Source organism: Trichogramma pretiosum, unplaced genomic scaffold (genome assembly GCF_000599845.2).
Source record: "Trichogramma pretiosum strain Unisexual culture from Peru unplaced genomic scaffold, Tpre_2.0 scaffold23, whole genome shotgun sequence".
In the NCBI taxonomy this organism is placed as follows: domain Eukaryota; kingdom Metazoa; phylum Arthropoda; class Insecta; order Hymenoptera; family Trichogrammatidae; genus Trichogramma; species Trichogramma pretiosum.
Window position 1 is genome coordinate 1,712,294 of NW_019641629.1, and position 19,036 is coordinate 1,731,329.

Here is a 19,036-nt window from a genome sequence, read left to right on the forward strand (position 1 = left end):
TTTTTGTGATAATTTTATAATTCGACGCGAGCCTCCAAGGATTTCTTGACGTACAATCAAGCCATCCAACACATCATTATTAAAAATTTCTGAATTTTGGCAATAAAATGGCTTCGTAGTTTCTACGAGGATATTTCGAATGATTCTAAACATTTTTCTAATTTTCTTGTGTATTCCAAATCATTTTTTGAGATTATAGAGAATAGAGATTGTCCATATAGAATTATGAAATTGGTAGAGGTGGTCGCACAGTAAGAAACGTGTTCGCTGACGGCCGGAATTCTACAAGTCTATAGTGTCAGTAGTATAACGTGTGAATGTTTTTCTCGCCAGTAGAGTGGTACCCGCACCTTTAGGTTAGCTCTTTGTGTATCGCGTTCAAAATCACGTTTTTTCTACATAATATTCGATTTGACAGGTGAAATTTAAAAAACACAACAATGCCAGTCGATCCTTTAGCGAGATATCAGGGCGATGCCAGATTAAATTACAAGCCCACAGAAGAAGAAAGATTGGTTTGTACTATTTATCGACATCGGCACATGCGAACGTTTTTTTCAATTTTCAAATGTATAATTCTGTCTTTTAGAAATTAGCGAGTCTAGAAATACGTCTGAGGCATCAACCGTTACCACAACATTGTGTTGAAAAAACAGCCGGTACTCGAACATTAAAGCCGTTCGAAAAGGAACAGTTCGAGCAATATGTAAAAATCAGAAATGGTCCCTGGAGTGAAGATGAAGATCTGGAAATTAAGAGAAATTGGAGAGATTTTTGTACGGTACTGATGCCTATTCTTATTAATTTCTGTTTACGAATAAATAGAAACTGTACAATAATTTTTTTTAGGACCATGATTGGGATCCCAAAAATCCAAAACCATTTTTGCAAATGAAATACAAGAATAAAGAATTTTACATGAGTCTGCGAAACCGGAAAATGTTCATGAGATTTTTAGCTAATGGCTTAGATGATCGAACACTGTACAGTGTTTTTCAGAGATTCAAAGTTCTGTATGACAAGCACAAAATATCAAAGTAATAACCATTAACAAACAATAATGTTCATTTGACCTCTTCACAGTATTAATCTTATTTGTTTTTTTTCACAGGTACTCTGAGTTCGAAGATCAGACTATACTTGATTATATGAAAGATTACAAAGTGGAGCCAGAAGGGAGAAACAGAGTGTTCGCAGATTTAGCCATTATACTAAAAAGAACGAGAGCATCCGTGTGGCGCAGATATCGTGCTCTATGTAAAGCAAGTGAAAACGAACAACAAGCAAACAATTAGCACTTGAAGTAGTTAATCAAATAGGTAAATTTTTACTTAATAGATAAGTAAATTTTAGCTCACATAATAGTAATAGAAAGGTTAAATATCATTGTATAAATTTATGATGAATTCTATTTTCTAAGAGAATGTAAATAAAAGTCAAATTTTATAAATTAACACCACAAAAAATTTTTATTCTTATTTTAAAGTATTAAAAATCGTACTCCAATGGCAGTCGTATAAAATTATGCCTCGTTGGCAAAATTCATATAAAATAAAATAGTACAAATCAATATACAACAATTATCATATATCATTATTGAATAAAATCATAACTTACGCATGAAGTTACTTTCGTTTGTACAAAAAATTAAACATTACAATCTCGACGAGTCATTACATTATAATTCACATATGTCGTAAACCTTAATAAAGCTCAGTAATAGTCACACGATAAAAATTATCCATATACACAGTTATACAAGTGAAAGTAAAATGAGTGATAAAAACGCTAAAGCTAAATGGCCAATTCGCGAGCTTAAAAAACTAAAAGCGTGTGTGATGTAAAAGTCGACCGGCGGGGGAAGGGGGAGACCCGAAATATCGTTTTTTTTTTCGTTTTTTTTTCAAATTAAAACATGGGACCTATCACAGCGAGCGCCCGAACGGCCGATTGCACGTTACTGACGTGTATGTGATTTATTTGCAAAGACTGTACATTTTCGTCCTGAGTATTGACAGGCAGATTGTCGTCGGCCGGCGGCGCGTCGTTGTTGTTGAATTGCGCGCCGCCGCCTCCGTTCAAGCTAGCCGCGCGGCACCTCTTCTGATGGGCGAACAGACTGCCGCTGTGGCTGTAGGCCGCGCCGCAGGTCTTGCAGATGTAGGGCTTCTCGCCCGAGTGCGTGTACGTGTGCTCCTTCAGCGTACTCAACCGCTTAAAAGCCTTGCCGCAGGTCTTGCACAGATAATTGGCCTCGCCCGTGTGCCTGGTCAGGTGGCGCTTGAAGGCCGAGCTCACGGCGAACGCAGCGCTGCAGACGTGACAGACGAAGGGCCGATCGCCCGTGTGTATGCGCATGTGATTGGCGAGCGAGGTGGTGGTGGTGAAGCCGCTGCCGCAGGTCTTGCAGACGTGCGGCTTGACGCCCGAGTGGGTGCGCATGTGATAGGTGAGCGACGAGTTGCTCGGATAGACCTTGCTGCAGATGTGGCAGAGGTACTCGCGCGCCGGCTTGTCCTTGGGCTTGTGGGTGCGCAGATGCAGCAGGAGGCGGGCACGACTGGCGCAGACCCTGCTGCATACCTCGCAGACGGCCGGCTCGGGTTTGGGCTTGTGCATCGCCACGTGACGGCGCAGGCCCTTCTTCGTGGCCATGATCTTCTCGCAGTGCTGGCATTTGTACTCGCCTGTGCCGAAAAAAAAAATTTATGATTCGAGATTTGGTCGTTGTATTATACCGATTTCGAGATATCGCGAAACTCTTTGCCGATTTCAAAAAATTGAAAAAAAAAAAAATATATATATATAATGATCCAATAAACCTGTATCGAGCGACGGACAATTTTTACGTTCGCCGCGAGATGTTTCATCCTCGAGCGAAGCCCCCTAAAAAACCAGCTTTCGAAAAAGAGACTAAAAAATCGGTAATCCCTTCCCAACGAGACGCGATTAGTATTCGCGCGCGCGCGAGCGCTGAGTGGCACATCCATGAGAGAGAACGCATATGAATACCTATATACTATATGTATACGTTAGAGTTTCATCGCGCGCTTATATAAGCTTTTTCTCAATGCAAAGCAAAACTAGTTTTCTGCCTTATACCACGGCATTCCATTAAAAGCCCTGCACTCCCCGGGATGCCTTATGTAACTCTCTCTCTCTCTCTCTCTCTGCTTTGCGTGTATAGAATTTCCACACGTCGTAAAGAGGCGTAAATGTACCTGCTCGACTCGCGTTTCTCAATTCACTCGCGGCAATTTGAATATTAACGTATCGAATGTCCTCTAAGCACTAGTGTCTAAAAAAAAAAAGTAAATCGACCCGCGCGAAATTCAAATCGATCGCGAGAGACGACTCACCCTGGGCGTTCTCGTCGCCGATCGTGCACTTGCGGCTCTTCATCTCGTCGCTGCTGTCCTCCTCGTCCGACTGGTAGAGCTCGTTCTCGTCGGCTAGATTGTCGAGCAGTCCGTGGCCATGGCGCTCGGCGTGCTTCTTCAGCGTGTCCGCCCGGAAGAACCACTTCTTGCAGACGGTGCACGAGTACTTGCGCTCGCCGTGTATCAGCTGGTGGCGCTTGAGATTTTTCAGCGTCGAGCACTTTTGGCCGCAATCCTCGCAATTGAAGCTGCTGTTCGTCGTCGTCGACGACGTTGTCGTCGTGTTGACGTTCTCGAGTTCACTGACTCGGTGGTGGTCGTTTTGTAGTCCGCTGCAAACGTGACGCTCGAAATTCTCCAGTCGACCGAACTCTTTAACGCACAGTCGACACTTGTGCGGCTGCTGCTGCTGCTGCGACTGTCCCGACGACTGCTGGTGCTCCGACTGCAGCTCTGCCGACTGATCCGTCCCCTTGGAAGTATCGTATTGCTTTGACTTTTTCTCCTCTCCACTTTTGCTGCATTTTTCCTCTTCTTTCTCCAACGCTGCGGCGCAACCACCATCGAAGTCGTGGAACTGCGTCGATTCTTCGCTCTTGCACGCGACCACGAACTTCGTCTCCTCTTTCTCGTGCTCCGAGCTCGACAGCGAGCTGCTGTTGTTGTCCATGCTGTTCGACGGATTTTCCATGTTTTCCACCACTTCCTTGGCGATTTCATAAGTGAAGTACGTTACACCCTTGTTATTGCTTTCCATATCGTCTATGAGAGGAACTGACAGTAATTCTTGGGAATCGTTGATTGCGTCGCTTTTTTCTACGCCCACTACAACTTCTTTAGGTAATTCCCCATTGTTTTGATGATTATGGAGATGAGGCTGATCGACGAAATTCAAATGACAATCGAATGAATTGTCTTCCACCGACATTGTTACACCTCCAGTGTCGGTGGCTTGTGTTTGAACAGTATAATCTTTGGTAACCATTGTATTATGGAATGACGAGTGGCTTAAAGATTCTTCCACTTTTGGAAAATATTCTTTTTGGAGATCTGATAGCTGTGGTTCAACCAATAGACTCGATGCAGTTATCATCTGCAAATGTTCTGTTTGTGTTTCAGAGTCCTGAAATTTGATATAATTACGAATTAAAAATTATATAAGATAATACAGAAAAAAGTCAACAAATAATTGAATAACATACTGTAGCACTGTATTTGGCTGGCTTGTTATAAAAAACTCTCAACCGAGTATCCGAATGCTGAGATAATTGTCTAAATTCATAAGCCACTGTGGCTTTATAAATGCAAACATCACAAATATGAGAAGGTAAACCATCTTGTTGATTGCATTCAACACCACCGCATATCTGTATCTTTTGGGACAAATCTGTCATATTGCTCAAATTTGGATCATTTCCAAATATTGGTGTTAGATTAGTATTTTCTTGCAAACATATCCTACAGACCCTGTCCATGTTCATGGGCATGGCAAAGTAATTATCACTCAAAGCCATTGTGAAAATGTAGTTTTTATGTACAGACTACAATCTGAAAGATAGAATATAATAGTAAATTGTGGAGTAAATATTTATCATTCATTATTCTAGCAAGTTTTCCCCTATTATTATCCATGATCAAATCAATAAACTTTTCACAAAGTATCATCTCATTTTATTTCTAAAATTATAATGAGTTTTTTGCAATGATGAACATGGAATGTGTGATGTAACATGATATGTGCAGGGGAAATGCAACTCCCCATGAGATTAATAAGATTTGCATAATTTTAGATAAAGTTTAGCATTGAAATATCTTTAATTAGATAGTGAAAAATACATCTTGGGAAAATTACGTGATAATTGCAATTAAATAAAAAATAATATGTAATTTGAAACTCGAAACATTTTCCCAGAGTGTCAAAAAGAACATTGTTTACGTTCGGATATCTGAACCACTATCTAACCTCTAGTCATGCAACATCGGTCAGGTTAACATAAGAATTTGCATTCGCATTATTTTGAACTTACATTTGCCGACAAAATACATCACGAAAATACATAATTGTGACATATTTCACTATGACACAATTCCATCATCATTAATGCATTAAAACCCTAAAATTAAACAGACACGCATAATATTGACACTTGTGCTGATATTTTTTCCCGCAAGACGAAAATCTGTCAAAAAAGTCGCTACCTCTGAATCACGAGACGAGCACGCACCATCTCTTCGTATTTACAAAAACTCGTTCATTTCACTGGTTTTTTTTTTGCGGCATCTCAGCCTATTATTGCTACACGTATTATTTATCACTCGGAGCCAAAAACGGCCCCGTATCCTTGTCCCTTTGTCTTGTTCACAAACACAGTAACACACATTCGCGTATATAAAGCTGACATCAGTTTCCACTATATAATGCATGCAGGCAGGCTTGCACAAATTATTTTCTCTCACAAAGCCTCATGCAAGCCTCGCTCTCTCTCTTTCTCTCTCTTCATGCCGACTGCCAGCCTCTGTCTTTTTCTCTCTTTCGCTCGCACACATAATTCGGAGACGGACAAGCCGTGCCGAGGCATAATTGCAGACGGACAAGTTGAACTGCATGAGCAGCACCGATGTAAGCGCGCACGCACGTGCCTCCCAAGTTCTGTCATATAAGCATCGGATTGTAAATAAATCGAGACGTTCGCTACAAACACTGTCAAAGTATGTACCCATATGGTCTCTATTTACTTCAATCTTGCATATTAAATTATATTATTTTTATTTTATGGTACACTAAGATTTACTTTTTGTCTGTTGAATTTGTTTACTCTCATAATTGTACATTAACCTTGCTTACATCAATGTATGTGACAAAATAGTAATAAAATATTTTTATTGCAGATACTCATCACCATGGTTGAACCAGAACATTGCCACTTCTATGTTCAGCGCAAAATGCGTTACTGTAAAATGACTGTGAAAAAAGGAAGGAGTTTCTGCGGTGAACATGAACCTACCAAAGGTGTAGCAACTGTTGATGAACGCATACCTTGTCCATTGGATCCTGGACAGTAAGTACCCATTTTCTTCTCAAATCAAATATTTCCATTATTATCAGTTAGAACTTTATTAAATTTTTAGATCATTTACAGTACTATTTATCGATCTAAATTATCCAAGCACTTGAAAGTATGCAATGCAAAAATTGAACCAGAATCACAACCGTCTTACATTGTTAAAGGCATAAACTTAGGAGAGCCTGTTAGTTGCAATAATGATCAACCATTGTCAAATATTGATCAACAAATCATTGACAATGTGTTAAAAAAAATTGAGGATGCATATGGTAGGTTGAGACATAAATTTTATTTATGTTAATATTGTTACGTGGGGGATAGGAACGCGGTTCCCCGTGACAATATATTATTTCATTATTGTTTATTTTTCAGCCAAATTACCAGCTATAGAGGAAGAAATTTTAACACATGAAGTTCTTAAAACAGAATTAGAAAATTCAACTTATGGAGCAGAAACAAGAAGACATTTATTACAAACAGCATCTTTATTAGGGCATTTAAAACAAGCTGACTTGGTTAATCAAAATACCTGTTATATAGAATTTGGAGCCGGTAAAGGTAAAAATATCATCCTCACTGGTATTTAAGTTTTTAATAAGTGTATTGCTGGCAACGTTTTAAAAAAAATATTATTTTAGGAAAATTAACATATTGGTTGGGACAGTCTGTACAGAATATTCCAGACTCTACTGTTCTCCTTATTGATCGATCAAGTCATAGGCACAAAAAAGACAATAAATTAAAAAATGATGATTATCATGTAAAAGTGATAAGAATAAGGGCAGATATAGCTGATCTCAAATTGAACAATATTTCAGAAATTAAGGAAACACCACACAAGGTAGCAATAGCTAAACATATTTGTGGTGCTGCATCAGGTAATGAGTTTTTAGAAATCATTCTTAACCATTACAACAAACTTGATTTTAATTTAACTTTAATTTAAAATTTAATTTATTTCAGATTTAACTTTGCGCTGCATGACAAATTCAATCAAAGATGACAAAACTACTAAGGCTGGAGTTGTTGTAGCATTTTGTTGTCATCACAGATGTGAATACTCTCATTATGTTGGTTACGAGTTTCTTAAAAAAGAAGGTTTTACTCCAGACGAATTTCCTATACTTTGTAAAATAGCTAGTTGGGCTACATGTGGTATTAAACTAAACAATGAAAATGACAGCACTGAACGAGAGAAAATAGGCCAAAAAGTTAAAATGTTATTAAATTGGGGAAGATTGGAGTATCTCGAGTCATTTGGATTTAAATGCAAGCTAGTGTATTACATAAAATCCGATTCTACCTTAGAAAATGTATGTATTGTAGGCAAACTCAATAGAAACGAAGCAAGTGACCAAAGTAAATAAAAAAAATGTATAAAAACAGTTAGAAAATAAAAAAAAATTTTTCATTGTAGAATTGATGAATCCAGTCAAATTCAATCTCCTAACCATCGCAACATTCCTTGCTCTTTCGCAAGTCCTCCAATGTCATAATATATTCGGAAATCATAGTCCGAAAACGAAACTGTAGATTTTTTGATACACGTTATGTCCACTATACACGCGAGCATGGGACGCTTACATCGTAAATTATATACGCACAGCGGCGACGGCGCCCCGCCCCATACGCGATCGCTATATAGTGCGAAATGCTGTATACATGTATACACATATATACGAGAGACGCGGCGATTCGCGGAGTTGCGTTGCGGAGTAACGCTCGGCTCGGCAGTGGCGAAGTCGCGACATCGGCATTCCATTCAGTCGGTGTACGTTGTGTTGGCGTGTGAGAATCCTTTTTTGCGCTCTCCAAAAACAGTTATATATGCCAATCAAAACATCCTCTTATCAACGGACCATTGATGTCACGAATGTTGACAGCGGCGACTGTTTAATTACTAGGTAAGCGCTTTGATTTTGTTACCAAGCTTTGATAACCCATTCGATCCTTTAGAAAAACAGGTGTGGTGTGTGTTGGTATCGTGCGCGTATGCCGCGCAAGTTGTCGTACACGTTAATACTAATTATACGATTGGGATGGGCTGAGCGTACCTTTTATGATAAAACTTTATTATTTTTTTCGATCTACGTGACGTTGACTGATAAATTAATAAACTCGCATTATTCGTTGTAACCGCATGAATGCAACTATTCGCTTGGAAATTGCAATGCTGCGAGCGAGTAGTATAATTAGGGCGGGAACGCAAAAATCATTTAATTATAAAAGATTAAGTTCAGCAGTAGACGCGCCCAACACGAAATAGAAATGAATCTTCTTGAACGCTTTTTAGTAATTTATTCAAAATTTGCATGAAGTAATTTAAAGATAATTGATCTGTGACTCAGCATGTGACCACTTTTTAGAAAAACTTTCATTTGATTTAAAAAAAAAACGTGATCAAATATTTACAATGTTTATTTCATCTTGTTTTGATTTGTATTTTGATTTCTCTTTTTCAAAAATTGGTAAATTGAATGATAATACTAAATTCTAATTTTGGTATAACAAGTAAAAAGAATAACCATCATTTTTATTATACTGTATTTTAGTAATTGCATAGCAAAATTGAATTCTCAGTAATTGAAATGTTTGATCAATTTTTTTTTCAGAAGTAAGAGTTAAATTTATGAAATGTCTTCGTCTATTCTAGACGATCGTGAGGCTTACAAAAATAATCCTTACTGGGAAGATTACACACCCATCACAGGAGATTTTACGCCATTTTATGTTATCATAAGTATCTGTTCAATTATTGGTGGTGTTATTATCATTCTCAACGTTGCCTTTTGCTACTGCTCACAATATAGGCACTATTGGAGGGATAGAAACACTGGTAAATATAGTCATCATTATTATTAAAAATATTATAGTGTTTGAAACATGAGTCATGTTAAATTATGAGCTAGTTTTTTCAATTCCTATCACTAGCTTAAGATTTGAAATGTTGTATTACTTTCTGCAGGCAATCGTTGGGTGCAATCACTTTGGACTGTAACTCCACATAATAATCCACCGCTTGATTTATCGGAATTAGAAAAAGCAAGTCAAATATACAAGCAATCTGTTGCTGTTGACGATTCAGTGCAATATCATTCAGAAGAAAGTGAAACTAGACTTCATCATCAACCTCAGCAATATATGGAATTACAGAAAAGAGAGAGTGACATTTAAGTCCATCCACTATTTTTAATTAAATTTACCAGTAAGATAATTCACCATGAGCCTTTTCACGTTTTGGCCTGTCGTTGCTTTGTTTGTAGTAGGGGTGATAATGGTCATATTAAAGTATGGTTCACGATTTTTGAAATTAAGGCATGATACTACGCCTCCAGAAGATGATTGGGAAGGAAAATCGTACTCGCGTGAACTTTCAGTATCAATAGCTTGAAACGCTTTACTGCCTCAAAGAAAGTAATAATGTATTTCTACATTACATATCAAACATAATCTGTTCAAAAGTATTTAAGTAAGTCAGTAAATGTGAAAAAATTGAATTAGTATTTTGATATCAGTATTTTTGTAACTAGTACATCAATGATTCCGTCCATGAATTCAAATTTTAATGATTACTGACTCAAAACGTATTTTTTTTATTTTGTTATAAAGCCTTATATCAAAACTCTTACTGTAAGTGAATACAGAAGTGTTAATTAAAGTTTTATGTTACATTATTATTTTTAATGTAGTTTGCAATTGTCAAAAAAATTGTAGAATCTCAAGTAGGATTTAGGATAATCTTTCAGCTTACCATTTTTAAATTTTTACTATGAATTTGTATGAATTTACCGTTTTTATATTTATCCAGACAATGCTTGTAAAGTATTTGTATGACCTTTACTTTGTTTAACATGCAACAATAAAGTAATGTTTTACCACTGATTAATTTAATCGATAATTCATTCAATGACTAATAAAAATGAAATTTTAATCATTTTAGATTTTATTGATAAATAACATTGGATTTTCATTACATGCGTAATGGAATATACACTTTCATTAAGGATGAAGGTGATTTTGCACATTGTCATACATGTAAGTTTTATAAGATAAACTTCCATAAATAATTATCATCAGAATACATTTGTATATTTGTATTATCACGAAACGATTTATACACGCGGTTCAATCAATTTTTGTAATTTGTCTCATAAACAATGTGACACCTATGTCTTTAAAACAATTTTTAACGATTTTTCAATGCGAGATTGTTTTTCTCGGCCAGGGCACATGAGCTTGTATATTTGCAGGCCTGTTTGTGATCCATTTCCGATTATTTTTCATGAAGCGTCTTATGCTTTTCAACTAAGAAATCGATCGAATATTTATGCCAATAAACATATTCTTTATTAAAGTTTAGTCATTACCCGGCTGTAAAGCTTTTGTAAAGTATGTACTTCAGTCTTTTGGAAAATATTCAAGTAACTTGGACCAAGATTCTAATTTTGCTTTGATGATCTTTAATTACTAGTTTTATTATTAAATAACTATAAGTTGGCATAAAAATATAATTCAATACCAATAATGTATTATGACTCAGTCAAAACTCAACAATTTTGATTTTGCTTTCGCATTTTCAACGCGATGTTTCAGGATTTTTTATTAAAAAACTAATCAATAGATGCAACAATTGTATGTCAAATCGAGAGTATTTTAAAATTGTAATATTAATTATTACTTTTAAAAACTGCATGTTTTTATTCATCCTGAGATGACGCTTCAATACCTCGATGAAAATCACTGCACTCCACGCACAGAGTAGATGTCAAATAATTTTAAAGGAAATTTTGATAATTTTTGTAATTAACATGTTACATGAAAACTTTTGAAATGTCTAGACTTTATTCACAACTGCTATTTTTCTAAAAACTCTAAAGTTTTTGGAATATTTGAATTTTTATTCCCTATTATACAATGAGAATGATTCTATATTTTTATGCAAAGAATCGCTGCTTTTGATAAGTTTTTTAGATTAAAAGTTACGTTTGATTTCAATCATTGATTACGTAAAACTTACGTTTTTTATTTATACATTTAATTACTGAAATATATGTAAAACTTTTTCGAGTTCTTACACTCGTGGTACATTTATATGAGTATTTTAGAGATAATCGTGACCAAACGAGTCATTCCCTTTTTTTTAAGAAGAAGAAAAAACATTTATATTCTTTACCTGGATTATTATCATTGTTACGTCAATAGTTAATATAATGATTTTGTTTTTTTGATTTGATTTTTATGCTCAATGCAGTCGCGCAATGTCTCGTGCAGAAAATTTGATATCGATGAAACTCATATAGAATATTATTGATCTAGAATTGTTATTCTATTTATGCAGTTTCCTACATTCGTTATTTAGCCGTAAAATCTACACGTCGATGCTATTCTAGCTATACATCTGCTCGCAAAAGTTATTAGCAAAAAGGAAAATACACCTATTTAACGATAAGTCACACTTCAACCATTGGTACCTACCGTTTTGATTCAAGACAATGAATTTTGAATAATGCATAACAAATAGTGTCTCAACTTTAACAAAGTTGGATCGAAGGAAAGGAAAGAAGATAGAGTATTGATAAAGTTAAATGAATTTTATGCAGTATATATTGCTCTGTGCTGATTTTTTTAAACTTGTATCTGGATTAATAAACACTTTTAATAATTTTCCTGTTGTTCAGAACATGATTTTTAATCAGTAGTTGCTGATACTTGGTAATACACATTGTCATGTAAGAAGTACAGAGGAAATGATTCAATAGCCGATTAACACAAAAAAATCTGTTTTATAGTGAAATACTGCATTCACTTTATATTTTGCACATCGAAAATAATAGAATAAATGAGCGTACAACATGTAATATATAAAAAAAACATACAAAATTACTTTAAACAACTATAATATTAAACTAGTAAAAGAAATTGAAACTATGCGTCGAGAATATAATATAACTTGAAAAGTTGAATAATGACAAATAAGTATTCATCTAATTAAGATATTCGGTCATTTGGAAAACTCACACGATCGATTGGGGTGTTTGCAACGATATAACAACAACAACAAAAAATATTACAATGAAAGCGAATCGTCAATGGAATTGAATTTTGAAACCAGCCCAAAATGAACGTTAATTCCCCTTACTTTGTAAGCGCGTCGATTTTTTTTTTGTATCCATCAATTTTACAATCATGTCGGAGCATTCGATCGTTGCACTGAACTATAATTATATACTTATCGATTACATTGTAAATTGCAACACAAAAAACTTCTGATTTCGTCGATACGGTAGTAGTATACATTATATTTATAAGTCGAATTTTTTGGGCGTTCTGGAAATTGCGGAGAAATCAGTCGCTGTTATTTATTTGGCTCGTTTGTTCTTTTTTTTTTGTTTTTTGTTTATATTATATATCTATAATAATGTGGATCGTGAATGGGCGCGCGCGTCTCCGTGTCATCGTCGTCGCTTAAGTATGTTTTATTAATAAATAAAAAGTTAATGTTTTCTTCTTTGACGTCGCGTCTTTGACTCGTGCGTGTGTGTGTGTGCCTCGTCCTCCTCCACAACGGGCGTCGCGACGATTGCTCTCGATAAAAGCCTTCTTATTGCTGCTTTCCGTTCTTTTTGTTCGACCGATCTGCAAGTTGAAAAAAAAAGAAAGAAGAAGAAATTATAGTCTCGGCTCATTCGTCAAAGTTTACACGCCGATTTAATGCTTACGTTCCATACCTTTCGACGCTTTCTTGATGTTGGTATCCGGTTTGCACTTTTTGGTGATGCGACGCGTCTTCTCGCACGAGAAGTCGCTGTTGGCCTTGAGATTGTCGACTCGCACCATGTTGTTGTTGACGCAGCTGCTCCAATTGCCCTTCTCGTATCGACAGGCTGCAATTTGAATAGAAGGAACGAAAAATTAAATCAAATAGAAATCAATTAAAGACTGGGGAAGATTTTCAATAACACAACGATCTCAATTACGGCGGCTATGTACATTCGTTACAGCAATAGGAGTGGCTTATTAAGCTCTATACGGCGCGATCCCCGCAAAGACCCGAGTTATTCCGACCACGGGCATGTGATCTTACCACTACTACTACTACTACTCCGAACGGCTGAGGCTTTCCTTCGGTGTGTGTGTGTGTATGTAAGCGGGAGAGGAAATGGATTGGCCAGACTAATCGGATGCGATTGTTATACCCCGAGCCAAGAGAGAGATAGAGAAAGCTCCGATATGCAGCTAACAGCGTTTGCCACGTCGCGAATCATCAGCATATATATATATATAGTTACTGACCGAGACGAGGAAGGAGGAGGAGGGACGCAAGGATTACTTACTACTACTACTTTATACCACTACTCGGCGCGTCTTGGGTAATCCTCGCCTGATTAATGCCGGAAACTGATTTTGCGCGAGCAAGATCGACGAGTCGAGACAGGAAGCTATATACATATATACTCGAGCTTGCGACGCGTATAATATATATCGATGATTTTGGAAAAGCTCTGATAAATTTGATTTTTCAAACTATATACATACCCGGGGAGCGTGGCGAAGAATTTCTTAACTCGTCAACGAGAATTATATATTATATGTATATAGGAAAAGTCGATCGAATTCGTACGGGAAGCTGCTGAGGAAGTGCGCGCAGATTATCTCGCGAAAGCTCCCAACTACAGTTGATGAATTTTAATTCAACAGCGCGGGCAGGGAATGGGCAATCAAAAATGCAGACTCTCTGTATTCTGTGTAGCCTGAAAGCCGGTGTACGTGTATTATGAATACGTAATACGATATAATGCGAATCTCTCTTGAGCTTTTTTTTTTGGACACGATCCAAAAATCATCATCGCCGCGCCGAGGTTCTTTCAATTTTACGTATTATCCACGATGTTTATTCGCGCGTGATAAAATATTACGTAACGATTCTCAAAATTAGTATATAAGCACGAGGGACGAATATACATAGGCGATAGATAAGTAAGTGAACAATATAACATAGCATCGCATTTACCTTTACCTTTCTTGCACTTCTTGGTGATGGTCTTGCTCTGCTCGCAGGTCTTGTCGCCCTTCTTGAGGGTCAGGCTGCGCGAGCGCATGTTGGACTTGGGATCGCACTCGGACCACTGGCCCTTGGTGTAGCGGCACGAGGGTGATCCGTTTGCACCTGTATAGCATGGACGAGTACGCGAATTAAATTTTGTAAATCAGGACACGTAAGCTCGAGAAGCTCGACTGTGATCGAAGCTCTCTCTGTACAGCTTATATATTATTTATATTATTGAACGTACCGCGATCTTTGGTGCCCCGAATCGTCCTCACGAGGATCTCCTTGTCGTCCTCCTCCCAGAGGTTCTCGTTCTCCGAGGCCAACGCGGGCACGGCGACGACTGCCAGCACTACCACCAGCGCCAGTAAGCTCCAAGACAGCTTCATGCTTTGTCGTTGTTGTTGTTGTTGTTGTTGTTGTCGTTGACGGTTCTGCGTAACAAAAAAGAAAGAAAGATATATAATGCATCGCGAGCATCGCTTACGTATATTAAATTTCAGTGATAAATGATTTTTCTCGTATAATATAATACATCTCTGGCACGCGTTAAAGGCAGCCCAGAGAGGAAAAAGTCGAGCGTTATAGCCGGGGCGGTGGTAATTTGCACTTATTATCGTCGTGTATACACACACAGACGGAGAGCCTTACTTGCGAACGGCTCGCCCGAGCAATCTTCATACGTCAAGCCCTGCCTCGACTCGGCAATAACATTCTCAGCTCCTCGCGCTCTCTCGTCGTAGCAGCCATTTGCCTAATCGAATGAGTTTTTTCACTCGCGTATCGTATGCATGGTATACATACTTATGTATTAAAATGCTGCCGAGTGGATTCGTTCTTTTTTCCCGCGTGTAACGTGTGCACGCACAACACTTTGTAAGCGGGCCAAAAAAAAGGCGAGCCAAAACTCGTTCGTCCTGCGGCGCCATTATAATACATGCACGGGCGCTATCATATACGTACACGTTTTAGAGAAATTAGACTTTGGTTGTGTATACAGATGCGACAACAGCCGAGCTGCGATACGATGTATATTATATGCATAGCAGCACCTTGTCGACGCCTCACGAGTATGCGCGCGACGAAAACGATCTGTGGGAATTATAGATATTTACCCTGAATGCCGTATTAGGCGTTAAAATTAATATAGTAAGAAGAGAGAACATCAACGGTTGGTGATTTGAGAAACCGTGCTTTGACTTATACAATTATTTTTACTTTGCTACTTGCAGATTTACATACAAAAGCTCGTCGCCATCTATCTTAATATTATGTTAAAACATCTAAAAACCATGCTGACTTATACAATAATTTTGACTTTTCCACTTGCAGATTTACACGCAAAGGCCATTCGCCATCTAGTGGCAGAATCTGGCATTAACTATGACCGAAATTTCATAAATTTTTTGCTACCATAAACGCAAAAAATACAGCATTTTTAAAACATTTATTTTCAATCGAAATGTTTAACTTGAGCATAGGATTGAATCTTTTTTTGCTTATCTATGCATTTTTTGGTCAGTTATGAATTTCATGTTAAAATATACCTTCAAAAAAAGTCAAAGTGTCGGTTACTTCAATTTTAGTATACTTGATCTTGCATCGAAGGCTCCTTCAGTTTAAAAAATCAACATGTGCAATCGATCGAATTAAGGGCGCAGCCAAGTAATCCGTAATAAATAAATCGTAACAACGACTTATCTTACCACGCGAGTAATTATACGAACGATCGATTCTCCTTAATGCCTCCAACAACGTGTTTCATTATATCGAATTGACGCGCATAATGTATACGGCTATTATAGGCGCGCGATATATATAATTAAGGAAAAAGCGGCGCCTATTTACCACGAGTGTGTGACGAAAATGAATTAATGTTTTCTCTCTCTTGGCACTCGGCAATGCATACAACGAGAGAGTGGTAACTCGTATAAAAGCTCGAGACCAACGTGCTCCGCTTTTTTTTTTTTTGTTATTATACGCGGGCGTTAACGCGGTAAGAAAACATCGCGTAACAAATATTAATACGTCGTCGTCGTCGGGGCACGTCTGCAAACATGCGGCTATATAACGCTATTAGCGCAGAGGCGCGAATTTTAATCAACGGGTTTCGAGGCTATACGTAGGGGGGTAGGACTGAGCTATAGAGCTTAAAAACGATTGCCATTTTTCTCCACCGCCACCGCAGCAGTAGCAGCAGTAGCAACCATGTAGATGACGACGATCGGTTACGGTGATTAAGTGCACGCCGAGACGAGAGAGAGAGAGAGAGAGAGCTCGAACTTTTTCGCGCGTCTACCGAGCGACGACGAACTTTTTGGCTAATACGAAATCGCCTATGGAGTGTGTGCATGTCTGCTGCGGTCATGCGAGTTGCGAGCTTTGCGAAAGTATATAATATAGGGAAAAATCACTATATGTGCGCAGAGAAAGAGGAGAAAAACGAGCGCGTCTCGATGCTAGCTGCTTCTGCTTTTGTGGATGTGTGCGCGTGAAGCTGCTACGTTTCATATATAGGCAAATGAACACAGAGAGAGATAAAGCTCGAAATGAATATAATTAGCTTTCGGATTAAGTTGTCAGAAATGTAATTATTCGGCGCAATTTCGCGCTAGGCTAGTCTCTCTCTCACTATCTCTATCTCTCTCGTGCGTGCGTATAGCAAATCATACAGAATCCTCTGCATGCTACTGTACTATACGCCCAGAGCAATTTCAGCGTGAAATAAGCAAATAGCCGCCGCGCTGCTGTACGCGAGCGTGTTAATATAAAGCCAGGGGGGCAGAGAGCTACGAAAAACTTCCTTTTTCTCTCGCGCATGGCTCAAACGGACGATAGCGACTGGCTAGACTACGTCTCTGTGTGTGGGTGTAGTATAAGTTGGACCGTAGTACGACGCGATAACAAATCGCGCGGTACTTACACGAGAGTAATATGGAGAGAGAGAGAGTAAAATAAGCTGGAGTATATCCTACGTGTGCGTTGCTGCTAAATTAAAGCTTTTTTTTCGTTGCGTTGTTTTGACCCTCGTATACATACGATTACTCTCGGAATGAAGAGGCGATTTCTGCACTCGCGATGAACATGTTTGCACGTACTTCAATCTGGCCCATCGTCAACCCCACGCACACACACACACACCTCTCTATCTCATTAATTACCAATGGCGAGGTAGGGAGGGACGGACGGTATACTGTGTGCAATTTATTTTCTCGATGATGAAATTATCCGGCGAGGGTGGGCGGGTAAAATTGAATTTTGAAAAGATAATGAGATCGTAACGAGGGTGTAATAGCATTTCGACGCGCGCGCCAATGTATAAGCCTGCAATAAGACTGTACACACACACTTCGTATTATACTTTATAATGGATAAGATAAGAAAGAGATAGAGAGAGAGAGTAAGCTCGCTGATGAGATGCTTTAAAAATGCATTTCCCAAGAGGAATCGAGCTCGTATACAGCTTCTTGCTATGTGCTTATATATAATGCGAATAATAGCTCGCGAGCCTGTGCTAGTGTACCAATACTCGTATACCATCCTATATGCCTGGGCTTCTTGTTTATTATGTGCGCGCACGTATACACTTTGACAGTGTAACACACGTCTTACGTACAATCAGAGCCGCTCGTCGTCGTCGTCGTCTCTGGGCGTTAGGGAGTTTAGCAGCAGCAGCAGCAGAGCTCGCGGGTCAAAGAACCGACAAGTGTGTTTAAGTGTGTACGAAGTGTAGGTAGTACACGACGCTCGTAAAGGAGAGATAGAGTAAAGAAGATGCCTGTGCTGCACCGAGAGCGGCAACTATGTGTGTATAGTGTACGTTAGCGCGTGGCAGTGCGTTAAAGTAGGCACCTCTTCATCTATCTCGCGCGTACTTTTTTTTTATTATTATTACTTTCAAAGGGGGGACGTGTTTGCGAATAATACATTTTGTATCGATGTACACACACACACTTGCAGCCTGGCGCGTAATGCAGTAATATGAATTTTTGGGGATTTATCATAGCGTGAGATGAGATTTTGGGTATAGCTTTGAAATAAAAAAATGTGCTCTTTTCTACGCTTAAACAATTTCGACAAAACGATAAATTGTCCATTTTCATTGTCGTGTTTACGCGATGCAGCTTTTATATATGATACAGTCGAATGCACATCGGATGCGCCGCAGCACTGCATGATTGACAATGCACACAGACGCCGACATTATGTCAAGCTGCGGGTGGTGGACGCTAATCGATTGACAATTTCGCGGAGCCTCCGGATCGATACTTTGAAATTCTAAAAAATAGAGAGAGAGAGAGAGAAATACGCAGTTGCAAATGATGTTTCGTATGCGGCATGTACGTTTCCGAGTGATTATGTTTAAAATCAACTCGATGGGCGTCGTCGTCGTCGAAATCGATTCAATCGCCGCGCAACTGCGTATATATACGAAACTACTCGTGAAATAATTACATGTACACGCGTATACGAAAATCTCCCCATGAAAATTCGAATATACATCCGCTTCGCCGCAATTTAAAGCGCCTGCCAAACTGTATCTG

At 38.3% G+C, this 19,036-nt stretch overlaps 5 protein-coding genes across 9 annotated transcripts; 3 read left to right on the plus strand and 2 right to left on the minus strand.

The window, feature by feature from the left end:
* Nucleotides 1-267: 267 nt before the first annotated feature.
* LOC106654811 lies at nucleotides 268-1,454 on the plus strand. Its single transcript, XM_014374840.2, has 5 exons — nucleotides 268-356; nucleotides 419-515; nucleotides 590-781; nucleotides 850-1,037; nucleotides 1,112-1,454. The coding sequence occupies exons 2-5, from the start codon at nucleotides 441-443 to the stop codon at nucleotides 1,293-1,295; spliced, it is 639 nt and encodes a 212-aa protein (XP_014230326.1). The 5' UTR covers nucleotides 268-356; nucleotides 419-440; the 3' UTR covers nucleotides 1,296-1,454.
* A 58-nt stretch (nucleotides 1,455-1,512) lies between these two features.
* On the minus strand, nucleotides 1,513-5,660 carry LOC106654808 (zinc finger protein 479-like). Of its 3 annotated transcripts, XM_014374835.2 has the most exons (5): nucleotides 5,580-5,631; nucleotides 5,408-5,494; nucleotides 4,583-4,928; nucleotides 3,360-4,503; nucleotides 1,513-2,687 (listed from the first exon to the last, which is right to left on the minus strand). In XM_014374835.2, the coding sequence occupies exons 3-5, from the start codon at nucleotides 4,892-4,894 to the stop codon at nucleotides 1,909-1,911; spliced, it is 2,235 nt and encodes a 744-aa protein (XP_014230321.1). In that variant the 5' UTR covers nucleotides 4,895-4,928; nucleotides 5,408-5,494; nucleotides 5,580-5,631; the 3' UTR covers nucleotides 1,513-1,908. The 3 variants fall into 3 exon arrangements, with proteins under 3 accessions (XP_014230321.1, XP_014230322.1, XP_023314901.1); XM_014374836.2 differs by lacking the exon at nucleotides 5,408-5,494 and having other exon boundaries at nucleotides 5,580-5,660; XM_023459133.1 differs by lacking the exon at nucleotides 5,408-5,494 and having other exon boundaries at nucleotides 5,606-5,643.
* Nucleotides 5,661-5,999: 339 nt separating this feature from the next.
* Nucleotides 6,000-7,858, plus strand: LOC106654810 (tRNA:m(4)X modification enzyme TRM13 homolog). The gene is made up of 6 exons (XM_014374838.1): nucleotides 6,000-6,089; nucleotides 6,270-6,439; nucleotides 6,521-6,714; nucleotides 6,818-7,003; nucleotides 7,084-7,323; nucleotides 7,409-7,858. Exons 2-6 carry the CDS (start codon nucleotides 6,282-6,284, stop codon nucleotides 7,810-7,812), a joined length of 1,182 nt encoding a protein of 393 aa, XP_014230324.1. The 5' UTR covers nucleotides 6,000-6,089; nucleotides 6,270-6,281; the 3' UTR covers nucleotides 7,813-7,858.
* A 282-nt stretch (nucleotides 7,859-8,140) lies between these two features.
* Nucleotides 8,141-9,713, plus strand: LOC106654814. The gene is made up of 3 exons (XM_014374846.2): nucleotides 8,141-8,349; nucleotides 9,058-9,281; nucleotides 9,411-9,713. The coding sequence occupies exons 2-3, from the start codon at nucleotides 9,080-9,082 to the stop codon at nucleotides 9,617-9,619; spliced, it is 411 nt and encodes a 136-aa protein (XP_014230332.1). The 5' UTR covers nucleotides 8,141-8,349; nucleotides 9,058-9,079; the 3' UTR covers nucleotides 9,620-9,713.
* A 1,203-nt stretch (nucleotides 9,714-10,916) lies between these two features.
* Nucleotides 10,917-14,925, minus strand: LOC106654813 (midkine-A-like). 3 transcript variants are annotated; one of them, XM_023459139.1, is made up of 4 exons: nucleotides 14,737-14,925; nucleotides 14,463-14,612; nucleotides 13,165-13,329; nucleotides 10,917-13,081 (listed from the first exon to the last, which is right to left on the minus strand). In XM_023459139.1, the coding sequence occupies exons 1-4, from the start codon at nucleotides 14,879-14,881 to the stop codon at nucleotides 13,047-13,049; spliced, it is 495 nt and encodes a 164-aa protein (XP_023314907.1). In that variant the 5' UTR covers nucleotides 14,882-14,925; the 3' UTR covers nucleotides 10,917-13,046. The 3 variants fall into 3 exon arrangements, with proteins under 3 accessions (XP_023314907.1, XP_023314908.1, XP_023314906.1); XM_023459140.1 differs by having other exon boundaries at nucleotides 13,174-13,329; nucleotides 14,457-14,612; XM_023459138.1 differs by having other exon boundaries at nucleotides 14,457-14,612.
* Between the last annotated feature and the right edge of the window lie 4,111 nt (nucleotides 14,926-19,036).